General features: G+C 37.0%; 1 protein-coding gene across 1 annotated transcript in view; it reads right to left on the reverse strand.

Moving 5' to 3' along the window:
- Positions 1-1478: 1478 nt before the first annotated feature.
- The window catches only part of LOC102870420 (probable ATP-dependent RNA helicase DDX4-like), a gene marked incomplete at its 5' end in the record, with an annotated part of 114284 nt that continues 103074 nt past the window's right edge, over positions 1479-12688 (reverse strand). The window contains 4 exons of the mRNA XM_006891544.1: positions 1479-1565; positions 2271-2381; positions 2604-2874; positions 12039-12138. Of these exons, the coding sequence (XP_006891606.1) occupies positions 1479-1565; positions 2271-2381; positions 2604-2874; positions 12039-12138 (569 nt within the window). The remainder of the gene's footprint in view (positions 1566-2270; positions 2382-2603; positions 2875-12038; positions 12139-12688) is intronic.

Here is a 12688-nt window from a genome sequence, read left to right on the forward strand (position 1 = left end):
AATCAGGGTGAAGTCTCTCTCAGGGAGGAGTGATAGGGAATGGCAAAGGACACACTGACAAAGGAGATTAATCAGAACCGGCTTTGAAAAGCACTGTGGCAATTGGACAAATAAAACAGACATTCCGGGGGTGGGGGGAAGAAGAACGAACTGGGAAGGAGGGTAGAGAAAACAGTGCAACAATCAATGAATGAAAATCCAAAATCTCTGTAAATGTTCATTAAAACTAATAAAATTTAATAAAGAATGAATGAATGAGTGAATGAATGAATGACCAGTCTTGCTGTTCTGACAGAGACTGGTGGAACCAACCCCCGAGACTATGGCTCTTCAAACCTTGATTTTGTCAAGTCAAATTTCAGCCAAAACTATAGGCAGGCCTATAAGGTGAACACTGACACTAGGGAGCTACACATCCTTAAAATAATCAACCAAATGTAATCAAAAGGGCTGGATTTCCCAGGGATAAAGCTCAGAAGGTAAGATGGAATAGAAAAAGACAAAAAGAAATGGTAAGGACAAGGAAGAAGTGGAAGAATGCTGTTTAACTCCTGGGATTGCAATCAATGTCATGAAAGAAAATGTGTATCAACTGTTGGATGGGAACTAGTATAATCTGAGTTTTCAGCCACATTACAAAAAGTTTTAAAAAAAATAATGCAAGAATAAGCATATTTCTCTTTTGAAAAATGAGTTTGAGTTCTAAGAATGATTTTCTCCATTTCAGATATCCCTATTAATGTTATTTACTTTCTCCAAGAGGTTTTTCTCAATGTATCAATTTCTCAAGATGTAATTAAAATGTGAAAATTTAAAAGTTGAGAGCTAAGTAACAAAAAAAATTTGAAGTGCTATTAGAAATCTTAAGGAAAAACATGTTTCTGCTTTTATTTCCAAGATAATTTGTATACTGTTAAAAATCAAACATTTGTTATGTTATTGTATATAGGGACTTATATTACAGATATTGAACCATTTTCATCACATATCTTATGATTTAAAATTAAAATTATCTTGAAAAGTTTAAATGTTTTAGTATTTGCCTTCATAGAAATCGTGTTTCTATGTTACAGTAACACAACACTGCTTCAAAGGCTCCTTTTTAAATAAAACTGAGACCAAGTAACTTGTAACAAAAAGTGTATCATGATCTATTTCTTCTTTTATAGATCAATAAACACTATACTAAGAGTTAGCATTTAGACATCAATGTGTCTAAAACCTCTGAAGAATATGCTTGGAGTAAGACATTTATAATGCTTTACTCTTTTCTAGTAAACACCATTTGAATCAGCAACTGCAATGTTAATTTCACATTTTACAGAAATGGTTAGTGAGGATTCTTTTTAATGGTTGAAGTGAGAACAGAAGACAGTAGATATAAGAGAGCCAGGTTTTACATTTCTGTTAAAAATAAAAAAAATCAAAATAATTTTCTTGTCTGCATCTGTACCATAAACTTGAATGCTGTTTTAGTTTTAATCCCATGACTCATCTTCCACTGGACTGGGAGTTGGTGAACAAGTAAATCCTGCTGTGTTCAAAGTGCTCTTGCCTTGGAAATTCTTTAAAAAAAGAAAAGAAACATTTCATTTAAAATTAGCCTCAAACTATCAAGATACCTTTTATATTGAAACCACACTCATAAGTCTAGCTTTCAACCAAATAATATTACCTACATGAACCCAAATAGTCAACTTTCACAATAAATTAAAGATGAGAAGGTAAAAGTAGTTAAGTGGTAAGGATGAGAGACAGTCAAGAAAATGAAAGGTAATAATCAGAAATGGAACAGTAAGTATGCTGAAATTTTGTGAAAAATGTCACCGATGTTACTGAATAATATGTAAAGAAAGTGTTAAATAGAAACCTAATTTGCTGTCTAAACTTTCATCAAAACCACAATATAAATACCAACAAAAAATAAATATATGAAACAGTCTTCAAGAGTTAAAAGGGAACACAAGCTTTCTACAACGTCCTCCTCAAATATATAAAGAAATTCCTTCCTATTGAATTCAACATTTTGTGAGGAGGGGAAAGGAAAACATGAAGCAACAAGTGTACAACGTTATTTCCCAAAAGCTTTAAAGCCAACAGTTACAAGTTTCCCATCCTCACTCACCCTCTTATCTGTTTTACTAGTTATCTTTCTATTTAGTAGCTACCTTCCTAGGCATGAAAATAAGTAACTTTTAAATTATTGCTACTACACAACATTTACAAAAATTAACTGGAAGCCAAGATCAGAGCTTTTCCCTTTCACCAACCTTTCGAGTATCAACTGATGCAAAAACATTTCCTCTTGTACTACCACTAAAGCCAGGAGCAACTGTACTAAAAGCAATTTCTTCTAACCAAGCTGGAACATCCTGCTGCGCCTTAAAAAAATTAAAAATACATGTTACATACATATAAAGATTGGAACATCTTACTTTTACTGGAAACACACACACAGGCACACACACACTCTTTCTTTTACTGTCAATGATATGACTAAAATACTACTCAGTGCAATTTACTGCTTCTGAAAACCCTCTGCAGGGTTGGTTCCAACTGTATAGCACACAAAAACAGCAGCACTGTCAAAATTTAAAACTTACATCTGACAGTACTTTCACTAGAGGTTGGGCTATATGGCTATCTGATTCAGGATCAAAAAAGGAAACAGCTCTGCCAGTATTCCCACAACGACCAGTACGCCCAATTCGATGAACATATTCATCAATGGCAGAAGGAAGATCAAAATTGATAACATGTTGGACATTTTCAATGTCCAGTCCTCTAGCTGCTACTGATGTGGCAACAAGAACTGGGCACTTCCCACAACGAAAATCTCCAAGAGCCTGTTCTCTCTCTCTCTGTTCTCGATCACTAGAAGTAAAAGAAATTAGAGAGATTAAAGTTCACCATATAATTTCTTTTGAATAATAGTAAAAATAGTGGCATTTAACTTTTCATAAACCAAGTATCTTTATTTCTTTCAATTTATAATTTTATTTAATTTTACAATACTACTAAGATTAGAACAATTAGTTCCACATTCCAAAAAATCTAGGCAACAGGTAATATGTAGAACCAAATTAAAGATTCTTCAATGCTAAGTACAAACTTCTTGACTATTAATACTCCTTAGTCTTAAGAAAATAATAAATATTTATTTAAAGGCTTGCTCAAAATCAAGATTTTTTTTTAAAGAATACATTACAGTTCTAAGAAAGCTCTAGTGTTCAGTGACTCAGGAGTTGCACTGTCAATCTAAATGTAGGAGGTTTAAGTCCAATCTCCTCCTGTATGATTCAACCTCAAAATCCACTGAAGCGTTAGCAATGAGTAGATTGATGGCAGTAAGATACTTTTTAACTATAATTTTAGCATTTGAGATTTTCCAGAACTAATCCTTGAAATACATATCCAATATTTATTCAAATCAAGGTTACTTTAATACAATCTCTTTAAAATATCAATTAAAAAATGACTGCCATAACAAAGATTAGATTCAACAAGGAAAAAAACTTAGGTTAAGGATCAGATTCTTTTTAAAATTTACATGTTTAGTAGTCTTACCTAAAATTATTCATATATATAGTCTCATGCATGTGCATTCTATTATACAATCTTTCACTGACATTGTTTATTCATGTACACTGTTTTATGTATTTACTATTTATGCCTATTGTAATCTGTTTCAGTCCCCACTGAATCTTTTCTATTCCTTTATCTCCCCATCCACCCACAGACCTCTATCTTAGTGATTACCCCAACCCCTATCCCCTTTTGAACAATTACATCTTTTTGTTAGCTTTGTCCATTTTATTTCGGTGGATTTTTAAAATATTTTTATTGGCTTGCATAAATCACTCATACATCTGCATTTCATTCATATAAACTGTGTTTTGTACAATCTTTCACTTACCTTGTATTTACTGACTCTGAAGACCTGCTGGAGGGTCAGCTATGAATCAGTTCTGACACAACAGCACACAACAGCAGCTTCTACTGGAGTGAGATGATATCGCATTGTTGTCTTGATTTGCATCTCTCTGCCAATGCTTTTGAACATTTCTTCATTATGTCTATTGGCCAAGTGAATGTCCTCCTTTGTGAAAACTATTTTTACTTTACTCATTTTGTTACTGGATTATCAGTCTTTTTCTTGTGGAGGCCCTGTTGTTATTGTTATGTGTCACCGAGTCACTTGTGACTCATAGCAACCCTATGTACAAGAGCCCTAAACGCTGTTCTATCCTGTGCCAACCATGCCGTCTCAAACACACTCATTCCCACCACGCCAATCACAGAATCTATTAATCTCATTGAGGGTCTTCCTCTTCTGCGCCATCCCCTCCACTTTCCCAAACATGATGTCCCTCTCCAAGGACCAGTCCCTCTTTGCAACATGCCCAAAGTAGTATTGTGTAAATTTTAGATATGAGACCCTTGTCTAAAACCAAACGTCATGGCCAGATGTTTTCCCTAATCTGTAGGCTTTCTTTTCACTCTACTGGAATAAAATGTTTTTATCTACTGGAAAAAAAGTTTTGATGCACACAGGGACTTCATTTTCAGACGGTCCCATTCACCAAATTCACCCATTTATGTATTTCTCACTATATTTGTAAGCCTACTTATGTCACAGGCTTCTAAGTTTAGTCCCATTTTGTCTCTTATGGTCTTTATGTCTTATGGTTGGGTTTTAGCCCTTAGTCTCTGAGCTGCACTGAGTCCCTATAGTTTTGGTTACTATAGTTGTAGGAGGTTTTGAGGGCTATGCCTCCTCCCACTTCATTTTTATTTATGGAAGAGCATTGCTTATTTGGGGTCTCTTTCTTTTCCAAATAAGCCTGCCACTTTCTTTATGTTAACTTTTTGAATAATGAGTTTGGTATGTGTATTGGGATTGTGTTGACCGTGTAGATTGCTTTTGGCAGAAATATTATTATTACGATATTGAGTCTTCCAATATATGAACAGGTAATATTCTCCAATTAAGTTATGTCTTTAATTGTTGTAGTAATGTTTAGTAGTTCACTCTATAAAGCTCTTTGTTGTTTCTAATTAGGTTTATTCCCAAGTACTGCATCATGTGGTTGGCTATGGTAAAATTCTTTTGTGTGCTTCCTTTCCTGTAGAGAAATTCTATTGATTTTTTTTTCATATCAATCTTGTACCCTGTCACTCGAATAAAATGGTCTACTAGGTCTAAGATTTTTTTGTTGAATCTATGGGGATTTCTGAGTACACTATCATAGCTTACGCATACACTAAAGTTGCATCACTTCTTTGTCATTTTGGATGCTTCTATTTCCCATTTCATTCTCTCATCTTACTGCCCTAACAATTACTTTCAATACAATATTGAATGGGAGTGGTAATACTGGGCATTCTTGCCTGCTCCTTGTTCCAAGGGGAATGTCTTTAGTCTTTCTATATTGAGAACGACCTTGGTTCTTGGTTTTGCATAAATACTTTTAACTATGCTGAGGAAATTCCATTATATACCTATTTTGTTGAAGTAGGGTTGTTAGATTTTATCAAAGGCCTTTTCTACATCAATTGATAGAATCGTATGGTTCTTGTTCTTTGGGAGGTTTTTTGGTTTGGTTTTTTTTAAATTTAAATTTAATAATTATTTCAGTAAAAATTTACAGAGACTTTGGATTTCCATTCATTCATTGTTGCACTTTTCTCCCCTCACAACCCTCACCCCTAGTACACTACCCTCTTGGAAAAGTAAAATTCTTTCATTGTTTTACAAACCCTCCCCCAGATTCAAACTACCATGTAGCCTTTACTTGCTCATTCTCCTAGCAGTCCATGGTATATTCAAAACTCTTCTCCAGCACCAAATTGCAAAGGCATCAACTCTCCTTCTATCATCCTTAGTCATTGTTCAGCTCTCTGATGCATAGCAAGTAATTGCAAAGATCATGACCTATACCAGGTTCACCTTAGTCTCCAGACTAACACTGTTGCTCCTCAGTACCTTGGAGAGGTCTCTGACAGCAGACTTCCCCAATGCAATTTGTCTTTTTATTTCCTGGCTGCTGGTACCAAGAATGTTGACTGTAGACCCAATGAAGCTGTCAACAATCTCAATCTCTTCATCATACATCATGATGCTGCCAATCACCCCAGTGTGAGAATCTTTGTTTTCTTTTTTTTTTTTAGAATCTTTGTTTTCTTGATGTTGGGCTTCATTCCATATTGAAGACTGCAGTCCTTGACCTTCTGCAGCAAGCGCTTCAGGTCCTCCTCAGTTTCAGCAAGCCCGGTTGTGTCATCTGCATAATGCAGACTGTTGATGAGTCTATCTCCAATCTTGATGCCACACTTCTCCTCATGTAGCCCAGCCTCCCGGATAATCTTTCATCAAAGAGTATTAGTAAAAGTTCATCTTTTAATATTTGGTAGAATTCATCCACAAAGTTATCTGGACAAGGTTTTGTTTTTCAGGGAGTCTTTTTATGACCCATTCAATTTCTTCTTCTGTGATGAGTCTATTCAAGTGTTCTATGTTCTACTGCTATTTGTGTTTGGGTAAGGTGTGAGTTTCCAGTAATTTGTCTATTTCCTCTTTGTTGTTGTTAGGTGCCAATCAGCTGCGAGCTGGAAGCCTCTCGTTGAAGTAATCAGGATCTGGTGGGTAGACTTTTGTATTTAAACGTTAGGTCCTGCCTGAGAGTCTCCAGCTTTTGGAGCAGTTGGATTCTGGAGGGTAAGCAGATTTATTAACTTGAAAGTCAGTTTTTTATTTTGTTAAATATCAAGTGTAAGCTGACTGACCATTTTGATTTTGTAACAATCAGCTGTGGGCTAGAAGCCTCTTTTTTAAGCAGGCAGAAGCTGGTGAGCAGGCCTTTGTATTTAAAAGTTGGTTGGGTCCTGCCTGAGAGTCCATTTCTTCTAAGCTTTCAAATTTGTCAGTGTATGAATTTCCCTAATATTCTTTTTTTGCAGTGATGTCACCTCTTCCATTTCTTAATTGAGCTGTGTGTTTTCTATTGTTTAGCAATGCTTTGTCTATTTTATTGACAAACTACCTTTCAAAGACTGAGCTCCTACTCTGGTTGGTTGGTTGACTGAATGGTTTCTCTGTTTCTATTCCAGCCCTTGTCCTTATAATTTCCTTTCTTCTAAGAGCTGTGGTATTAACTTGTTCTTTTTCAATTTGTTGGAAATGTTAAGATTTAGGTTATTTTGTTCCTTTCTTCTTTTCTGATGTTCGCCTACTGCTATGAACTGTCCCTGAGGACTACCTTAGCTCTATCCTAGATATTGTTGTATTTTAAAGGTTTTTTTCCTTTTATATTGGGCAACTGGCAGCACTGAGTTTGTTAACAGTTAACAGCTAAATCAGCTCCACAATCAACACTCTTGACACCAGCAGTCAGGAAATAAAAAAACAAACTGTATTAGGTAATTCTGCTGCCAGGGACCTTTCCAGATCACTGAGAAGCAACAATGTCAGTCTATTGACTAAGGTGTGCCTGATTCAGGCCAGGTTGTTTTCTATCACTTGTTATGCATCAGAAAGCTGGATGATTACTAATAATTACAGAAGAACAACTGATGCCTTTGAGTTCTTGTGCTACAGAAGTGTCTGAAACATACCATGGGCTACCAAGAAAACAAATAGGTCTGTCTTAGAGAGGGTGAAACCATGTTTCTCCTTGGAGGCAAGAATTTTGAAGCTCAGGGTAACATTTTTTAGGCATGTGGCCAGGAAGGAAGGACCTGTCCTTGGAGAAGGACATCATACTGTGAAGGGTGGAGGAACACTGCAGGAGAGGAAAACCCCAGATGAGATGGATTGATAAAGAAACTGGGGCAATGGAGGTAGGTGGTTGGAGTCAGTGAGATGGGCTCAGGACAGGGCAGGCTTCAGAGGTGTTGTATATAGAGTCACTTTGAGTCTCAGGCAACTCAACAGCACATAACAATGGTTGGTTTAGATACAAATTAATATACACTGTGGTTCACTCATATATACAGAGTCATACATTCCTTCATTCACATGTTTACTGTTATGTTCTGTCCAGTAGTCTGAGTCTGCAACTCATAGTGACCCCATGCACAAGAGCTCTGAACCCTGTCCTATTCTCAGTCAATCTCACTACCTGCAACACACCTAACGCTACTGCTCCAGTCACTGTGTCAATCCATCTCATCCAGGGTTGTTTTCGTCTATGCGGACCTTCTACCCTTCCAAGCACAATGTCCAATGACTGGTCCATCTAGACAACACGTCCAAAGTATGTGAGAAGAAGCTTCGAAACCCTTGCCTCCAAAAAGCAACTTGGCTTCACCTCTCCTGGACAGATGTGTTTGTTCTCTTGGCAGTTTATAGTATGTTCAATAGTCTTCTTGAGCACTACAACTCAAAGGCATCAATTTTTCTTTTGTCATCCTTAATCACCATCAAGCACTCTAATGCAATGCAAGCAACTGCGAAAATCATGACCTTAATCAGGCAGACCTTACTCTCTAGATTGATGATGTTGCTCTTCAGCACTCTGTAGAGGTCCATGACAGCAGATTTTCCAAATGCAATTCACCTTTTGATTTCCTGACAGGTAGTGCCAAGAGTGTTGACTGTGGAGCTGAGCAAGCTTAAATTGTTGAGAATCTCAACCTCTTCTCCATCTATTACGATGCTGCCAATTGGCTGAGTGATAAGAATCTTTGTTTTCTTGATACTGAGTTTCAACATCAAGGGACAGTCCAGAAGAGGAAGACCCCAGATGATATGGACTGATACAGTAACTGGGATAATGGTCGTAGGTGTGTCAGAGTCAGTGAGACTGGTTCAGAATAGGTCAGGCTTCAAAGCTGTTACACACAGGGTTGCTATGAGTCGCAGGCGCCTTGACAGCACAGAACAAGAAAACTACAGTTGTAGTATTGTCTATGTCTTTCTTCAAATCTGTTAATTGTTCTTTTATGTATCTTTTGATATGCAGATGTTATCCAAGGTTGTATCTTTTACTTTAGGTTGTAACTTTTTGATCTATTATAACTGTCATCATTATATAGTGTTCTACCTTATCTTTAATGGTAGTTTTCATCCTGAAGTCTATTTTATCAGATTAATATTGCCACTTCTTTCTTTTAAATGTAATGTTTGGTATATTTTTCCCAACCTTTGATTTTCAGTTTCTCCCCTTGTTTCTTAGATGAATTTTTTTATGCAACATATTGATGTGCTTTGTTTTATTTTATCAAATTTGCTACTCTTTTTCATCAATGTGCTTAAAACCATTCATATTAAATGTGATTATTGACAGGCCAGGTTTTATCACTGTCACTTTGCTCCATTTCTCTATTGTTCCTAGTTACTTTGGTTTATCAACTTTTCCTTTGATGTCTCTCTATGAAACCTCTCCCTTAGTATTTCTTATACAATTGGTCTTGTTTTCACAAATTCCTTAAGTTCTTCTTTGTCTGCAAATGGCCTGATTTCTCCTTCATATCTGGATTACAGCTTTCCTGGGTTTAGGATCCTCAGATGGCATTTAAGTCTTCTGTATATGCCACCACACTATCTTCTTGTTTTAGGGTTCTGCTGAGAATCAGACTTTAATCTGATTGGTTTCCTTTGTAGGTGACTCCTTGTTTTTCTAGCACTGAATTTTATATTTTAATTTTGGAAAATAAGATCATGATGTGTCTTGATGTTTTTCCATGGGGTGTCTCATCTGGAGCTGACAGAACTTCTTGGATATGGCTTTCTTTTCATGATACCTGCAAAGTTCTATCTAGTCTACAATTTTCTCATCTCCCAACTCTCGTTTTGGAATTCACATCACTTGTATATTATTCTAGCTGATGTTTACCCATGTGATTCTAACGTTTCCCTCATTTTTCTTGTCTTCTGCTCATGGATTCTGTTCGATCTCTTCTATGCTGCTTTTTTGTCCCTTCAGCATTTTGAAAATTTCTGCCTTTTTTTGTCTCAATTTCTCTGGATTGTATTTTTTAATTCATTTTTGTTGTCTCTAGTAATGTGTTAGTTATACTCTGTCTTGTACCTCTTTACTTGTGGTTTCACTTCTTTTTTTCTCATTATTTTTAACTTCTTCAGTACCAGTTTATATAACTCTATGTTAATATATTTCCTCTGCCTTTCTGTCTCCTGGGTATTCACTCACGTGGGTGCAATCTGGTCTGCTTTTGTAGGAGAAGGCTTAGGTTTTTGGCCCATAATGTTTCATCATGCTTAATGCTTTTTTATGTTACATTCTTTTTGGTATGTATGAGGCAGTTTCTGTCTCTCCTAAGTTGGTGCCAGTTCCTTATGATGTTACTGATAAAAGGTGCAGACTTTAAGTGCTGCCTGATTTCATTTCCCAATGGCAATCTCTCCACTGGTCATCTATGGGTGGCTCTGCTCCCCATTTCAAGTGGCAGGCCTCATCTGATTTTCTCTCAAGCACAGAGAGCTGGGGTCTCTCCCTTCGCTCAGCTCTGGCTGGCATGCTTCTCTGTTCCTCCTTGTAGTGTGATGGAAGGGGGTGGGTTCTTCTAAGAGTAGGCAAAATCCCAGGAGTGCTACCCAGGGTTATTTTTCTCCCCAAGGTCAATAGGTGCTAGTGTCTGACTCGTTTATCTGTCTCCTGTCCTGTGGCCAGTTGCGAAGACAAAAGGCCTAGGGAGGTAGTAAAGTCCCAGGAGTGCAGACTCTAAATCTTACCCTCAGTAGGAAGGTGTTGCCACCTGCCTAGACAAAGGGCCAGGGAAGTGGCAAGGTTCCAAGAGCTCAGATACCAAGCCTCGGTAGGTGACAGCAGCTGACCTTCATACCTTGGATCAGAGATTCTTATGTGGGATCTCTTTAGAAGTTATTCTTCTAAAACTGAGAATTCTGAGGTATACCATTAACTTCTCTATGCCTTCCATTAAGTGTTTAAAACTAAGAATGAAGAAGCAGAGTAATTAGCAGTTTTCATCTTTCTCTTGTTATGTCCCAGTGAGTCACCTGCAACCCACAGCAACTCTATGTCCAACAGATCTAAACCCTGTCCTATCCTGAACCAGTCTCACTAACTCTGACACATCAAGCCTTGTTGTGCCAGTTCCTTTATCAATCTATCTCATCCAGTCTTCCTCTCTTGCACTGTCCCTCCACCCTGACAAGTATGATATCCTTGTCCAAAAACTGGTTCCTCTTGGCCACATGGCCAAAGTAAATGAATGGAAAGTTTCAAAAGCCTAGCCTCCAAGGAGGAAATCGGTTTCACCCTCTTACTAACCACAGAATTTTTACCAGTCATAATATTAGTTACATGTTGTATTATATAACTTATAAATAGTTATATCACTATATTACTATACTATAGCTAGCGCTATGAGTCATACTCCACTTGATGGCACCTAACAACATCAACATCTTACATTATGTAATTTATATTTTATATCATTAATTATTTAAATTATATTGTTTTATTTTTATATATATTAAGTAGATATAGCATAATATTATAGATATTATGTCATACATACTGTTGTTGTTGTTGTTCGGTACCCTCAAGACTCATACAACCTATAGCAACCCTATGAACAACATATTTGAATCCTGACCTATCCTGTGCCATCCTCATACTTCCTGACAAACTAGCGACCACTGTAGCTATCCCTGTGTCAGCTCAACTGATTGAGGGTCTTCTTCTCCTTCACCTACCCTTCCTATCCAAGTATGATGCTCCCGTCCAAGGAACAGCCTCTCCAAAAAACATGCCCAAAGTTAAGACAAAGCTTTATCATCTTTGCCTCCAAGGAGCACTATGGCTGTACTTTCTCTTTGTTCTTCTGGCCATCCAGGGGATGTTCAATGCTCTTTTCCAACACCACAGCTTTTAGGAATCAACTCTTCTTCTGTCATCCTTATACAAGGTCCAGCTCTCAGATGCACAGCATGAGACCCAAAGTACCATGGCCTAAATCAGATGCCCTTTAGTCCTCAAACTGACATCATTGCTCCACAATAAATTCCCAAAACAGTACATTTCCTCACCAGGAAAATACATTATGCTACTCACCCATGAATACTTGTAGTTGATATTTTTTCTTGACAAAGAAAAGTTGCAATAAAATCTGCTTTCTTCTTAGTTTCAACGAAAACCATAGTTCTTTCATCACCTTAAAGAAATAAAAAGTAAGACTATAACATTTTTTAAATTATTAATTTCAATGAAAATTTACAGAGACTTTGGATTTCCATTCATTCACTGTTGCACTTTTCTCCCCCCAAACCCTACTGCCAAAGTACATTAACCTCTTGGAAAACGGAAAGAAAAATTCTTTCATTGTTTTATAATCCCTCCCCACAGAGGTCCACTCCACTATGCAGCCTTCCCTCTGGACTCCTATCATGACAAAAAAACCCAATCACATATCCCTTTTTAAACCATTTTCTCCTTCATCTGTTTCAATGCAATATACATTATTGAACCCATCTTTCTCAGTCCCCCCCAACCTCACTGTCAGTCCTGTTTTACAACAGTGGCACAATGCAGTATTTGTTCTTTTGTGGCTGAGATACTTCACTCAGCATAATTTCCTCCAGAGTCACCCATTTTGAATAATATTGCATGAGTTCCTTGTTTTTCAATGCAGCATAGTGTCCCACTGTGTGAATATACCACAGCTTCTCTATCCATTTGTTTGTTGATGGGCACTTAGGTTGTTT

The sequence above is a fragment of the Elephantulus edwardii genome, unplaced genomic scaffold (genome assembly GCF_000299155.1).
Source record: "Elephantulus edwardii isolate Elephantulus edwardi_28Jun2011 unplaced genomic scaffold, EleEdw1.0 scaffold00099, whole genome shotgun sequence".
Lineage (NCBI taxonomy): Eukaryota > Metazoa > Chordata > Mammalia > Macroscelidea > Macroscelididae > Elephantulus > Elephantulus edwardii.